Raw genomic sequence first — 14193 nt, 5'->3', positions numbered from 1 at the left:
TCAGGAGGGACGAGTCAAAATAAATAAATAAATAAATAAATATAATAATAAAAAAAATATTATACCATAAAATATATATATATATATATATATATATATATATATATATATATATATATATATATATATATTTTTTTTTTTTTTTTTTTTTTTTTATGGTAATCAACATTATGCCAAAAATGCGGTCGATTGATCTTAACTTGTATTGACCCCGGAATATTCCTTTAAGTGTCAAGTCATATTGAATCCATTTCAGTATTAGTTATTTTTTCCTGGCCTATCATTTTGACATCATTTTGAGTTTTTAAACTTCTTATCCGATTTTAAAGCAGAAATTTCCAAATTAGGCATGCTGATTTGGACTATTTGCCCCCTCATTAATCTGCCAAACCTTTTTTCTGTACCTTGTTTATCTTGCATTCTTCCATCTTACCAGGGAACCAGCCTCTCTGTCATTTGAGGAGTATTAACCCTTCCCCATGCTGTCCAGCCTGCTGGAAAAAAAACAAACAAACAAAAAAAATTAGCCAACCAACAGCTTAAGGTTGTTTGTTTTTTTGTTTTGTTTTTTTAAGCAGTGCCAGAGCATATACCTTTTTCAGTCTTGAACCTCTAATGAAATAAATAAATAACTGTTTTGAGGTCGTCAAATCTGGTTGACGTGAATTCAGTCCACATAAAATTAAACTTCTCTCTGGTATTTCAGATGTATTTGTTAATAGAAAATGTAATTAATGAACGTGTTTATTATAAACATCCATACTCAAGTCGAATTATATTTAAGGAATGACAAACAAATAAACCGCAATTTCCAGAAACGAGCAGTGGTCCCATGAGTATGAGAGTGTGTACGTGCGTGCATGTGTATTGTGTATTTATGTATATACATAGTGTGTGAGTGTGCGTGTTTGGAAGCGTAATAAGTGTGTTTTAGGTTTCTCTGGGCTGTATTTTCACTCCTGTCCGCCCACAGTACCAAACTGCCTACACCAGCTCAGAAACACAAACAGAACTGAGGCACTTTTCACTGGGATCATGTTTTAATAGCATAACTGCGGAGCTCCGGTCCGGTTCGGCAGCAGCAGCTGCTTTCTTTCTGGGTGGGTTTGATGCTGCTGAACTCTCGCTGAGGGAGGTGAGGGATGACATGGCGGCATATCTTCATAAATTTCCGTATTTTTAGGGGGAAACTAATTAAAGAAAAATTCACAGACATGGAGTGAGCTCGTGAGGAGCCGCGTTTAATTTTTCTCAGAGTCGTTCAGGTGTAAGTTTCGGCGACCAGTTTGACCAGAGAAAATAAACGAGAAGCGTCAATGTGCTTCAAATAAATGCATTTTAAGTTTGTATATAATTCTGGGGAGTTTTGTGTTGTTTTGGTGTTGGGTTAATGACAGTTAGAGGAGCTGGAGGCCCGTTAGCATGTTAGCATGCTAGCCCTTGTTTACGGAAATTAAACTGAACGTTAAAGAGCTATCAAATAATACAAACTCTCACGTCATGTGCATACGGAGAGGCAATGATGTGTTTAATAGAGTTAGTGCAAAGTTTTATGGTTAGAGTTTGCGAACAGTTACATGTTTGACTGCCAATGTTTGGTATTTATCGTTTAAGTCACAAAGTAACCCTCTATTGAACACATAAATACACACGTGAATAGTCAGTAACTGCATCCAGAGTGATTATGAAGGTTTTTAAGCAGATATGCTTTTGTGTTTGTAGATATGCTACAGTATGTGTTTTTTTTTTCCTTCAGTTTTGTGGGGTCTGTCTACTGCAGTGTGGGACACTTCTAAACTCCAGAGTAGATAGAAGATGTTGAGAAAATGATAGCTGCTCAGGACCTCCAATCAGACTTTAACCAGTAAGTAACAGACACTTACCACAAACTGGAAGACCAACTCAAATAAAAACACACAGTCAGTGTCTCTAAAGTCATTGAGCATGCATTTATGGGCAATCATCGGCATGTTTCTGAACTCTTTATATTCAAGCTCCCTGCATCTGTAAGTCTGTGAAAGGTGCACTAAGATTCAGACTTGCATGTGGGTTTCCTTTTTTTCTCCCCAATTTGGTATGCCCAATTCCCAGTGCTCTCTAGGTCCTCGTGGTGGCGTAGGACGAATCTCAGTTGCCTCCGCGTCTGAGACCGTCAATCCACGCATCTTATCACGTGGCTTGTTGAGCGGTTACCGCAGAGACATGTGTATGGCAAGCCAATGGGCTCACAATACACTATAGACTAATTGCGTTTTCATCCAAAACGCCGTATTTAACGTCGTTTTAAACGACCTTGGCACCGTAAAATACGCCGTAGTGATTGTAAACGGTGTAAAAAACGTGTGAAAAACATTAAAAACGGCGTATTTCACGCCGTTTTCCTGTGTGTGAAATGCGCCGCTTAAAACTCCGTTTGGATTGCCACAGGATGCGTTTAAAACGGCGTTTTGGTTGCACAAATACGTGCGTTATTTGCTGCGTTTTCCTTATAGAATAATGAGTCCCGTCCACTGATTTCAACAGCCAGTAAATTTGAACTGTTCTCACCCAGTCAACAATGAACTGAGTCAGACCAGACAAGTTCATCGCTGCCAACAAATGTGCCTGTGTGAAGTAACTTTGTTATAGCCTATTCACTTCTACTAACATGAAAAATATTGTTAGTCTGCTTTCCAAATGAAATGCTTGCACCTCTTTGTCATTGTCCCCAATGAGGGTATATGATGAAAATATTTAATATCCATTGCAGTATTCCACTAAAATGCATAGATGGGTAATCACTTGTAAGCAGAGGCGATTTTATGATTTCACCTTAGATGACTGTGGTTCAGAGGTTGTGTTCTATGCCTTCAGTGTGAGGCTGTAAAAGAGCATTGGTTCAAATCTTGCTTGACTTATTTTTTATTTTGTTTATTAATAAATTACAGTGTCAGTTGATGTATATCGGTAAGCATTCCGTATTTGGTTGCATTTTATTTTGTGATTTTACTATAATGGAGAGAGCGTTAGAATGAGTGATAAAGAAATGAAGCAAACCGTTTCTGTTCCGAACCTTTACTCATAGAGTGAAGGATAATAATCTAGGCTAACGAATTTGTAACATGTTTTTTTAACTGTAAGTAAGTAATATATATATATATATATATATATATATATATATATATATATATATATATATATAGAATACAGGGCCTAATTTACTGTAGTCTCTGTTTTCAGCAAACGTGAAGAGAGAGATCACATAATCACATTTTTAAGGGAGCTTACTGAAGAGTCCATCGCAGATATTTAGGGTTGCTAAGATGAAAAACAGGGCGGCAATAAAAAAAAGGGTCTAGCTACGCCTATGAGCGCTATGATTATTGAACTTGTTATACAGTTATACCCTATTGACATTAGATATACATGCCAATAGAGGGCGCCAAAATGCTCGTTATTATAATTTAACTTTTTCATGGTATAACTTTTATCATTACAGATAGGCTGCTTATTGTTTTCATACTTTCATTGTAATTCATATTACAAAAATGTATTGAATATAACAGTTGTCGATAATTGTCTACCTTTTTTTCGTATTTGACCAAATGCATAATGGGCACTCATTTTTCTCAACTATCACAAACCTTTCTTAATTTAACATGAGTAGGCCATAGGAAGAAATAGAAATATCAAAACCTCTTGTTTTGATTAGAAGTTAGAAAAAACATGAATTTATTACATAAATAATCAAAACAATATCTAACCATGTATTTATTTAAAGTAGCCAATAGCCTACATTTGGAAAATACCACTATTCTTACCCTCATTTCAGATTCAAATCAAATTATTTTTAACTACTTCTGAAAGGTGCCAATTTAGTAAATGTAGATGTTGTGGTTTGTTCAACTATACACCGAAGACCAAAATATGTTTAATTTCAACAGTTTTCTGGAAGAATTTGTGTATTATTTGAAAAAGGTGCAAGTGTGTGGCAATACTTTTGGCCACAATTGTAGATAATAATGTCAAATCTACAATTAGCCTATGCATCTTGTAAGAACCTGAAATTTTCTTGATTTTAAAATATCTCAGTGGATCCTGCTCTTTTTGCTTTGGAGGACTACTCAGACAAATATATATATATATATATATATATATATATATAGAGAGAGAGAGAGAGAGAGAGAGAAACATGCATGAGGAATTGTTTATTTATTAATTTACTTTAAATGCGTTTGTCGCCTAAAAGCAACATCTTGCGACAAAGAAATACATTTGCTATCATTATCTCTCACTTGTGTAGCCTATGCCATGCACGCCGACACTATAGAGTGTTCATTATTAAAGTATTACCCGTTTTTGGTAGACAAAACATTTTTATTCACTTTTCATCCTGCGTATATTTTTTGATTGAAACATTTTATCATTTATTCAGTTATTTCATTTATTTATTTGTCCTCTACATTTATTTAATGTCGTATTTCATGAGTTTTTTCATTTTAGCCCTTATCTCACGTGGCATTTCACATCCTTTTTCATGTTATATGAAAAAATTAATTAATACATTCAACTCCTTATTTATTTATTTATTTATTTAACAGGGATCATACAGAGTCTTGAAAGTTTAAAAAATGCTTGATTTTAATCATTGTGCTTTCAAGGTGTGGTTGAATTTTTAAAATGCTTCTTGAACATGCTTTATTTATTTTGAATGTCCAGTTAACACTTATAATTTATAATTCAGTTTATAATTATGAAAGAACAAATTATTTTACATTTCATATGTCAGCGATCCAGGTCTTATTAATGGTTCGGTTGCATATCTCTTGAGTCCTTTTGTTGTGATGTATAAGCGCATGTAAGTATTTTTGCCATCTCTCAGATCACCACACCAAGAAATTTCTTCAATATTCATCAACATACCAGGTAGCAATATCAAAAACAACTGGCTGGAAGGGGAGATATATAAAATATATCTACCCTTCCGGGGGGGGGGGGGGACCTAAAAATGGATTAGCTATAAAGCGCATGTTTTCGTGGAATGTTCGAACCAAAATAGGCTGCAAAATGAATCGAACTTAAATCGCGGTATGGACTGTAACTATACCGCCAAAGGCTGGGTTGTCTGTGCTTAATTATGATCAATTTGCAATCCCACACAAAGAGAAGTATACCTGATCAGCAGGTGCCAGCGTGTAATGGTATATGGTGAACTGTGTGTTTATATTACATTAAATATTAAAAGTGAGATACTCACTTTTAATATTCAATGTAATATAAACACACAGTGCGAAATACAGAATGCGTACCGATATACATCAACTGACAAACACTGTAATTTATTAATAATAATAAAAAAAATTAGTCAAGCAATATTCAAACCTGTGCTCTCTCACAGCCTCACACTGAAGGCATAGAACGTAACCTCTGAGCCACAGTCGTTCTACTCCTAGACTGCATGTTTATAAACTCTTATCCCATCTAAGGTGAAATCATAAAATCGCCTCTGCTTACAAGTGATTACCCATCTATGCATTTTAGTGGAATACTGCAATGGATATTAAATATTTTCATCATATACCCTCATTGGGGACTGAAATTCCTAAGACTGAAATCCTAGAATCGTCCCTGACAAAGAGGTGCAAGCATTTCATTTGGAAAGCAGACTAACAATATTTTTCATGTTAGTAGAAGTGAATAGGCTATAACAAAGTTACTTCACACAGGCACATTTGTTTGTCAGCCATTAACTTGACTGGTCTGACTCAGTTCATTGTTGATTGGGTGAGAACAGTTCAAATTTACTGGCTGTGGAAATCAGCGGGCGGGACTATACAGCGTTTTTGATGAAAACGCGATAAGTCTATAGCGTATTATGAGCCCTTTGGCTTGCCATACATGTGTGGAGGCTTCACGCTATTCTCCATGGCATTCATGCACAGCTCACCACGTGCCCCACAGAGAGCGAGAACCACATTATAGTGACCACTAGGGCTGCCCCCGACTAAAGATTTTCCTAGTGGACAAGTAGGCGTTAATTTAAGCCATTAGTCGACTAGTTGCACGTTTATGATATTAATTTAATTACTTATATTGGGGAGCATCAGAAAATGGTTTGAGTTACAGGGCTGAGAAAGAATGTTATACGTAACATTGCTAACACTGTTCTACATGACAGACTGTAATAATGAGCCTTTAATATATAAATTTTACAAGCGCACACGAAGCGAGCCGCAGCGACACCGGCAAAAGCGGTAATGATTCTGAATGTGTCGGAAAAACCAGCTAGGAGACTGTCTGAACATTTTGTTAATTTATAGAGAGAAATGCACATTAGGGTTGTGCTGACAGACTATGATCTCGGGGATTGACGATGGTCAGAGTGATCACCAATAGCTGATGCCTTTGACAGTGTCAAGATGATACTTGGCTTGTTTTCCCATTAATGTATTAAATTATTATTAGGCTATTATTATTATCAAATTAATATTACAAATAATTTGCCCGTAGACACACAGATACACGCTTGAAGAAACACACTTTATTATATTATTAAGAACAGATGACAGAAAATCCGTCTATGCAGTCTCGTGCAACACGCGCATGTAAAAGGTTCTAACACTTTATTTCTTCTTCTGAATTTTTGTTTTGTTTTGCAAGAACAGTATCATCTATGAGTGCTGCAAATGACCTCAGACATCTCAGCTCAGGAGGTGCTTTGAGTTCAGTTTGCTTTATTTCCACAGAGCAGTTCATTGTGAATGCAACTCTGCAGCCTATAGCTTCGTTTCGTTTGGAGTGCAGTTTGAATTTAGAAATGTATTTGATTTGAGTTTTTAATTTTTTAAATAAATTAATTTAATTTTCAATGCAAAATCACTAAAGCAGGAATATTCACCGATCCCTCAGCCCAGGGGTTGCCGATGTAATTGGATATTGTGATATATTGTGTAGGAAGGAACAAAACCAATTTATTCACACACATGATGTATTTTCCCAGACAACGAAATACCCGACTGGTAGAGAACGCACAGATGAAGTAGGTTCTTTGCCAAACTTTTCTGTTGTAAAGCCATCTTTCAAAACGTTGAACAACACACATTTTAATTGCACTTAATTTTTTTCCAGTTTCATTTGAATTTTTTGTTCAAATAAATAAAAAAATAAAGTTCAAAGTTTGAAATCAAGGTGTCTTGCTTTATTGTGTTGGCTTAACCCTAACCCTGCTTAATTAAAATTACCCCATAGTGCCACCTAGCGTCCAACCAGCGGTAATACCGGTGTTCGTCGGTTTCCAGTGGAGTTTTTTTTTTTTTTCTGCGACCAACTGACTGATCAAAACTTGGTCGACAAAGACTCTTCTCATCGACTAACGTTTGGTCGACTATCAGGGGGTAGCCCTAGTGACCACAAGGAGGTTAACCCAATGTGACTCTACCCACCCTAGCAACCGGGCCAATTGGTTGCTTAGGAAGCTTGACTGGAGTCACTCAGCATGCCCTGGATTCAAACTTGCAACTCCAGGTGTGGTAGTCAGTGTCTTTACTTGCTGAACTACCCAGGCCCCCTTGCATGTGGGTTTCTAAAGTTTCCAGTTATATAGAGAGAGAGATGACAGTGTCAGCAATTGCACCACCAAAGGATGGTGTGGCCTAGTGGTTAAAGAACTGGGATTACTACTGAAAGTTTGTATGTTATTGCTACTTACTATTGTTCTTACCTACAATAGTAACAGTGCAATTAACGTCTGCAGAGACGCAATTAATTAAACCACAACCTACTGAGCTGTTTCAGACCGGCATGCTTCTCCATTAGAAGTCTGCAAATGCAGTCTGCTCTTAAAGCAACTGTGACATACCTTTATTGCTTTCTGTCCCCACTTATAAGTAATCTCAAGTAACCACCTGTGCATGTTTTGTAGGGAAGGACACTCTTGGCTCTCGGACAACGATCTTGAGGATCCTGAGGGTCGGAATGCCAAACCTGGCAAAGGAAAGGTACCAATCAGCCAGTTAACCTTCAGACATGCACACAGTTAATAGCTTGTTTATTAATATTATAAATGGAATTTTAAGGCATTTAGAAAATGAAGAATGTATGCAAAGTTATATTTTTCAGAAGCTATTTTATTTTTATTTTCCTTGTTTTTTGTTGTTTTTTACCCTGTGGGTGTCTATGTGCAGAAAGGGAAGAAGACCCTTGGAGAAAAGATGAAGGGGTCAGACGTGAAAGGTCAAGGGCGGTTGAATGGCCACCATCAGGAGAATGGCATTGAGAATCTCAGTTTGTTTGAGATTGTCAAATTGGGCAAGAGTGCCACACAGGTACACAAATACAAACAAACTCATTTCATATTGTATTCATGCAGATATAAACACACTCTGTCTAAAAGTAAGTGCTCAAATATATCATTTTATAATCAGTAGTGTGTGTGTGTGTGGTTAGTTATTATATCTAGGTTTAACTGCTGTGTACTGTCTGTGTATTACAGAAGGTTTTACTGAGCTGTGCGAGTGTGTGTTCTTTTTGCAGTCTGTGGTTGATGACTGGATTGAGTCCTATAAGGCAGACAAAGACTCTGCACTGCTGGAACTCATCAACTTCTTCATCCACTGCTCTGGCTGTAGAGGTGTGTGTTAGATGTAAATTTATGGATGAACAAGAGTGTACTAACTGAATCTGTGCATTGTATTGTTATGCATCCGTTGTGTGGATGTGTTGTAGGTGCGGTAAGCTTCGAGATGTTCCGGAGTATGCAGAATTCCGAGATCATCAGGAAAATGACGGAAGAGTTTGATGAGGTTTGTCAATACCATATAAGATTGCATGTTAATGGTGTGTGTGTCTAGTACAGAGGAGATTATCTGCTGAAAGTAGTTATGTGTAAAACACTGTGTTTGTGTGTGTTTAGGACAGTGGGGATTACCCACTGGCGATGTCAGGTCCAATATGGAAGAAGTTTAAAGTGAGCTTGTGTGAGTTCATCGCGGTTCTAATCCGACAGTGTCAGTACAGCATCATCTATGATGAGTACATGATGGACACACTCATCTCTCTCCTCACCGGCCTGTCAGACTCGCAGGTCAGAGCATTCAGACACACCAGCACCCTGGCAGGTCAGTTAACATGCTGTCATGTTTGAATTTGTTGGTCAGAAGTTTGCTGTATTATTCAATCAAAGTGTTTGTCACTGTGTGTCTCAGCAATGAAGCTGATGACTGCTCTGGTGAATGTTGCGCTGAATTTGAGCATCAACATGGACAACACACAGAGACAATATGAGACAGAACGCAACAAGAGCATTGGGAAACGAGCCAATGAACGCTTGGAGCTCCTGCTGCAGAAACGCAAAGAGGTAAGGGAGACTTATATAGGCAGTGAGGTCCAGAAATCTGAGACCACTAGTTAAAATGCTTATATTTTGCATTATTTTCTAATTTGACTAATTTGATATAACATTTATATATAAAGGTGAAGTATGAAACTTTTGATGTAAAAATATGTTCTACTATCCCAGTTTTTTTTTTTTTTTTTTTTGATGATTAACAATTTTGATTAATTCATCTACTAAACAAAGAAAAGCAAAACATATACAAACAGAATCAATACTTCACCCCCACTCTTACTCCTCTTCCCAACAACACCCCAGTGGTCACATGATTATAGACACACAAACAAACAAAAAACCAAAACAAAACAAAAAAACATGTATATAATAATCACACACATTAACCACAACATCTCTCTCTCCACTGTCCCTCCCCGAGAGCCCTCCAAAAATGCCAGATATTTGCCCCATTTCCCCACAAACAAGTCTAAATTCCCTAGTCTTCTGGATGACCCCTCTTCAAAAATGCCACCCTGCCCATCTCCGAGCACCACTCCTGAAATGGGGGTGCTCCAGCCGACTTCCATCCCCTTAAAACTATATATAAGCTACTCCCAAAAACAGTACAGAGCAGGTGTAAATACTTACAGAACTGAGATCTGGGAAATGTTGAACCAAATTTTCAAAGGATCTCAACACTCTCATATAGGTCACCGAGTGTAGTAACCCCCTTCACGATCCACTCTGACCAGCAGAAAGGGGACTTATTAATACATCATTTGGGGTTCAGCCATATGCTTGAGGCAACATTTAAATAAATGTCCGAATTAAACACTCTGGACACTTTTCTCCATACCGAGTGCAAATGCGAGATAACGGGATGTAACTTAACTTCTCTGGTTAGTTTGATAGAAAAGGCTTTGCAATGGCGAAATAGGGGCAAGAACTTCCTGTTCAATACAAAACCAGGAGGGGCTCTCTCAGGTGGAAGCGACCAATGAGCCAAATGTCTGAGACCGAATGCATAATAATAAAATAAATCTTGGTTAGGCCTAGCCCACCTTTGGCAATCAGCCTATGTAACTTATATAATCTAGGACGCTTACTATTTCAAATGAAGGACTTCGCTATGCTATCAAATTGCTTGAAATAAAAGTGGGGGACGTCTACAGGGAGAGACTGTAGCAGGTGGTTAAATTTTGGAATACAATTCATTTTAATAACATTAACCTTCCCAATCATAGATAAATGTAATGAAACCCATCTGCTCACATTGCTTGAAAACCTTTTTATTAAAGGGTCAAAATTAACTAAATCAGACAAATTTGCTGAGAATAAAATGCCCAAATACTTAATACTGTTTGGGCCGCTGGAAGGCGCCCAGCTGAAAAGCCATAACTGGGCAGTACGCTGTCAGTGCCAAAGCTTCGGATTTAGACCAATTGACTCTGTATCCTGAGAACTTAGAAAAGGAATTAATAATTCTTTGAAGGCAAGGCATAGATCTAGTGGGGTCGGAGACCAATAATAAAATATCATCTGCATAAAGCAAAAGCTTATGCGCCATACCTCCCGCCTCCACCCCTGGAAAATCATCTTCCCTTCTTATCACGACTGCTAATGGTTCCAGGGCAAGACAGAACAATAATGGGGAAAGAGGGCAACCCTGCCAGGTGCCCCTATCCAGAGTGAAATAATCTGAAATTAATCCATTTGTTTGTACTGCCGCTACAGGGTGTCTAGAAAGTAACTTAATCCATAAGTATTCCCGAACCCATATATTTCCAAAATCTTAAATAGATTATCCCATTCTACCATATCAAACGCCTTTTCGGCATCAAGTGAGATGGCAGCGACCAGAGTCTGATCATTCGTCACTGACCACATGATATTGATGAAAAGCCTAATGTTATCGGAAGAGCTGCGGCCCTGAATATACCCCACCTGATCTATATGTCTAAGAGATGTCATAACTTTACTTAATCGGATAGCCAGAATTTTTGGTGCCACTAATAGTGCAGAAATTACATATTTCACCTTTAAGAATTTTATTATCAGCATAAAAAATGGAAAAATTCTAAAAATCTGAATTTCTTACTCTTACACCCTGTCTGCATGAACGTTCTAAACCATTTATTTGTGTTGTTGGCAGTAATAGTGCCAGCGCTTGCAGCGCAAAATGAAACTGGACATCAATTTACTGTCGCCGCAATGGACACGCTGCAACGGACGCTTCTAGTGTAGACAGCATCACTGATTATAATGGGGTTCTATTGCTTTTGACGTGATGTGCCACTTGTGTCCGGTGTAGACAGGGTGTTAGTACTTGGTAAATCCTCGTTTCCTTTAATAAGAATGTTTCAGAGAGCACCTTTTTTGCTTCAAAGGAGTTAGCATGGTCAATTTCAATAATTTGCTTACATTTGATTGGTGACATTGAAATCTCAAAAACATTTCTTTATTTTTAATTTTATTTTTAAATGCCAACATTTTGTATATTCAAAGGTGAAAATGAGCATAAGCTGAAACATTATATATGACTCAAACATGTTCTACTGTGATTTTAGCTCCAAGAGAACCAGGATGAGATTGAGAACATGATGAATGCCATTTTTAAAGGTGTATTCATCCACAGATACAGGTGAGCAAACATCTAAAAAAAAAGAAAAATGTAAAACAAATTATAGTTTGTATTAACAAATTTAAAAGAACCACGTACTGTGTCTGATTAAAGCTGATGTTTGATGATGTTTAAAGGTGAGGAACATACTGTTTGATTGAACTGATGCTGTCATGAGTGAGCTTGGAAAGTATTTTACTGTAGGTGTGTGTGTGTGTGTGTGTGTGACTGTTTGCAGGGATGTGATTGCTGAGATCAGGGTGGTTTGTATAGAGGAAATTGGTGTGTGGATGAAGATGTACAGTGATGCGTTTCTCAATGACAGTTATTTGAAATATGTGGGCTGGACCATGTATGATAAGGTGACATACACATTCACACAGATTGAACACTGATTCAAATCCTCTGTACAGCATTAAAGAAGTAAACAACATGGCATCATTTTGTCCCATTCATTTACATGATATCTGTCTTTCTCCAGCAAGGTGAAGTTCGTCTGAAGTGTCTTACAGCTCTTCAGGGTTTGTATTATAGCAGAGAGCTCAATGCCAGACTGGAACTTTTCACCAGCCGCTTCAAGGTAAGGTTTCCACAAGGACACTTTATACAGTAACAGCATCTCTGACTATAACAAACACCACTGTTCTCCGGATCATTTTAACACTGGCCACTAGATTTTATAACCACTGTTTTGGAAAGTAGTCTCATGTAGCTAGACGTTTGATGATCTGCATAGTCTTTTCCACAATGGCTATGTTTGCATGCACTAATTTTCGTCAATCTGAATAAATTCAGTCCGATTGCAGATTTCCAATGTACTGTTTATATGTCCCCTAAACTTTGCAATCCGATACAAATATTTGTTTACATGTGCATTACATGTATTCCGAACAAAACTTCTGCACATGTGAAGAGCGTCAGTCGTTGGATTCTGAAAAAGCGGGGAAAGGCTGAGAAAGAGAGAATGGCACCAAAGTCCGTAATTGCCCTTTTAACTAAAACATATGCCAGAAAAGCTTTTTTCTTATGTTACTCACTCTACTCGGCAAATGAAGAATTAGAAGCAGCGTCTAATACCCTGTCTGATTTACCAATTTTTGCCTCATGCCCATTCCTCTTCTAATATAATCGCAGGCATCTCTGGATGCGAGTACGAATGAAATAAAGACAGGTGGGTGAGATTTGTCCTTTAAGGAGTTTACAGATGTGGAATGGAAACAAAATAATAGGGACTTTAAGCAACAGCTGTGGACAGATGCTACGCAAAAATCACAAAACAATAGTGGCGGCAGAACGGAGCATTTAATCATTCAAGAAAAAAAATATAGGCTATTTAAAACAGCAAGAGAAGGGATGCTTGCATTGTTAAATAACTGTCAGAAGACGAGTTTTACACTTGTACGATATAAATTGCCTATGTCTTAAACCTAGATATTATTATTATTAATAGTCTACTGATATTTTTGAGGTTTTTTTTATTCAAAGCCTAAATGTGTGTACTTAAACAAGTTTTGAGGAGGATGTTTAGGCTGTTTACTGTATTCACTTTGCATCATCTCTTGTAAAACATATTCTAACATTTATTTTCCTTATCTGTCACGTACTATCGACTTCACTATGGCAAAGAGGAAATGCTTTAGAAATCATGGTTACCACGTCAGGAAGTGAGTGAAGTCATGTACATGCAATAGAACACAGAACGCTGTAACCACACCTGCTGCTTAAAGTCCCTATTAAGATTGACACAACGTTCTTTTTTGCTTAATGTGATGTCAAGAAAGATAATACAGTATGTGCTCTGCAGAATATTCAGTGCGAGCCCACATACCCTTAATAATGCATTTTGTACTTGCTTTGTATAAATTAGGTTCCCGTGACGAGTATCACGTATAAACATACATACGCACCACTGCTCTGCGCATGAGCGCAAGGTATTTTAATCGTATTTTAGAATGCTGTTGAGAAGTAGTCGGATTCTAACATTTATTAAGCTAATATTTTTCTTTTAAACAGATTATTTTAAGTTTACACCACCCCTTTCAATCGGATGTAATTTTAATTCGGATCCAGCTCAGTCAGATCATTTTTGTGTTTACATGAAGGCTTTTCAATTTGATTGAACTATCAATCGGATTATAAACAGATTATTTGGTTGCATGTAAACGTGGCTACTGTAGCTTATTCTGGCCAAGAACTGATGTGTCAAATGACCAACCACAGTTTGCTTGTTTACCTGACATTCAGGGTGGGTAAATCTGAAATTGAA

At 37.3% G+C, this 14193-nt stretch overlaps 1 protein-coding gene across 2 annotated transcripts in view; it reads left to right on the top strand.

The window, feature by feature from the left end:
- Positions 1-898: 898 nt before the first annotated feature.
- The window catches only part of stag2a (stromal antigen 2a), a 37954-nt gene continuing 24659 nt past the window's right edge, over positions 899-14193 (top strand). Inside the window, exons 1-11 of one of the 2 annotated variants that reach the window (XM_051674478.1) lie at positions 899-1100; positions 1757-1864; positions 7901-7976; positions 8163-8303; positions 8512-8608; positions 8704-8780; positions 8891-9095; positions 9183-9334; positions 11875-11948; positions 12166-12289; positions 12409-12507. In XM_051674478.1, coding sequence (XP_051530438.1) covers positions 1827-1864; positions 7901-7976; positions 8163-8303; positions 8512-8608; positions 8704-8780; positions 8891-9095; positions 9183-9334; positions 11875-11948; positions 12166-12289; positions 12409-12507 — 1083 coding nt within the window. In that variant the 5' untranslated portion in view covers positions 899-1100; positions 1757-1826. Of the gene's footprint in view, positions 1136-1756; positions 1865-7900; positions 7977-8162; positions 8304-8511; positions 8609-8703; positions 8781-8890; positions 9096-9182; positions 9335-11874; positions 11949-12165; positions 12290-12408; positions 12508-14193 lie in introns of both variants that reach the window. The other variant, XM_051674470.1, reaches the window with a different exon arrangement.

The sequence above is a fragment of the Myxocyprinus asiaticus genome, chromosome 3 (assembly GCF_019703515.2).
Source record: "Myxocyprinus asiaticus isolate MX2 ecotype Aquarium Trade chromosome 3, UBuf_Myxa_2, whole genome shotgun sequence".
In the NCBI taxonomy this organism is placed as follows: Eukaryota; Metazoa; Chordata; class Actinopteri; order Cypriniformes; family Catostomidae; genus Myxocyprinus; species Myxocyprinus asiaticus.
The sequence above is the reverse complement of the archived record's forward strand: the minus strand, read 5'-3'. Positions and strand labels throughout refer to the sequence as shown.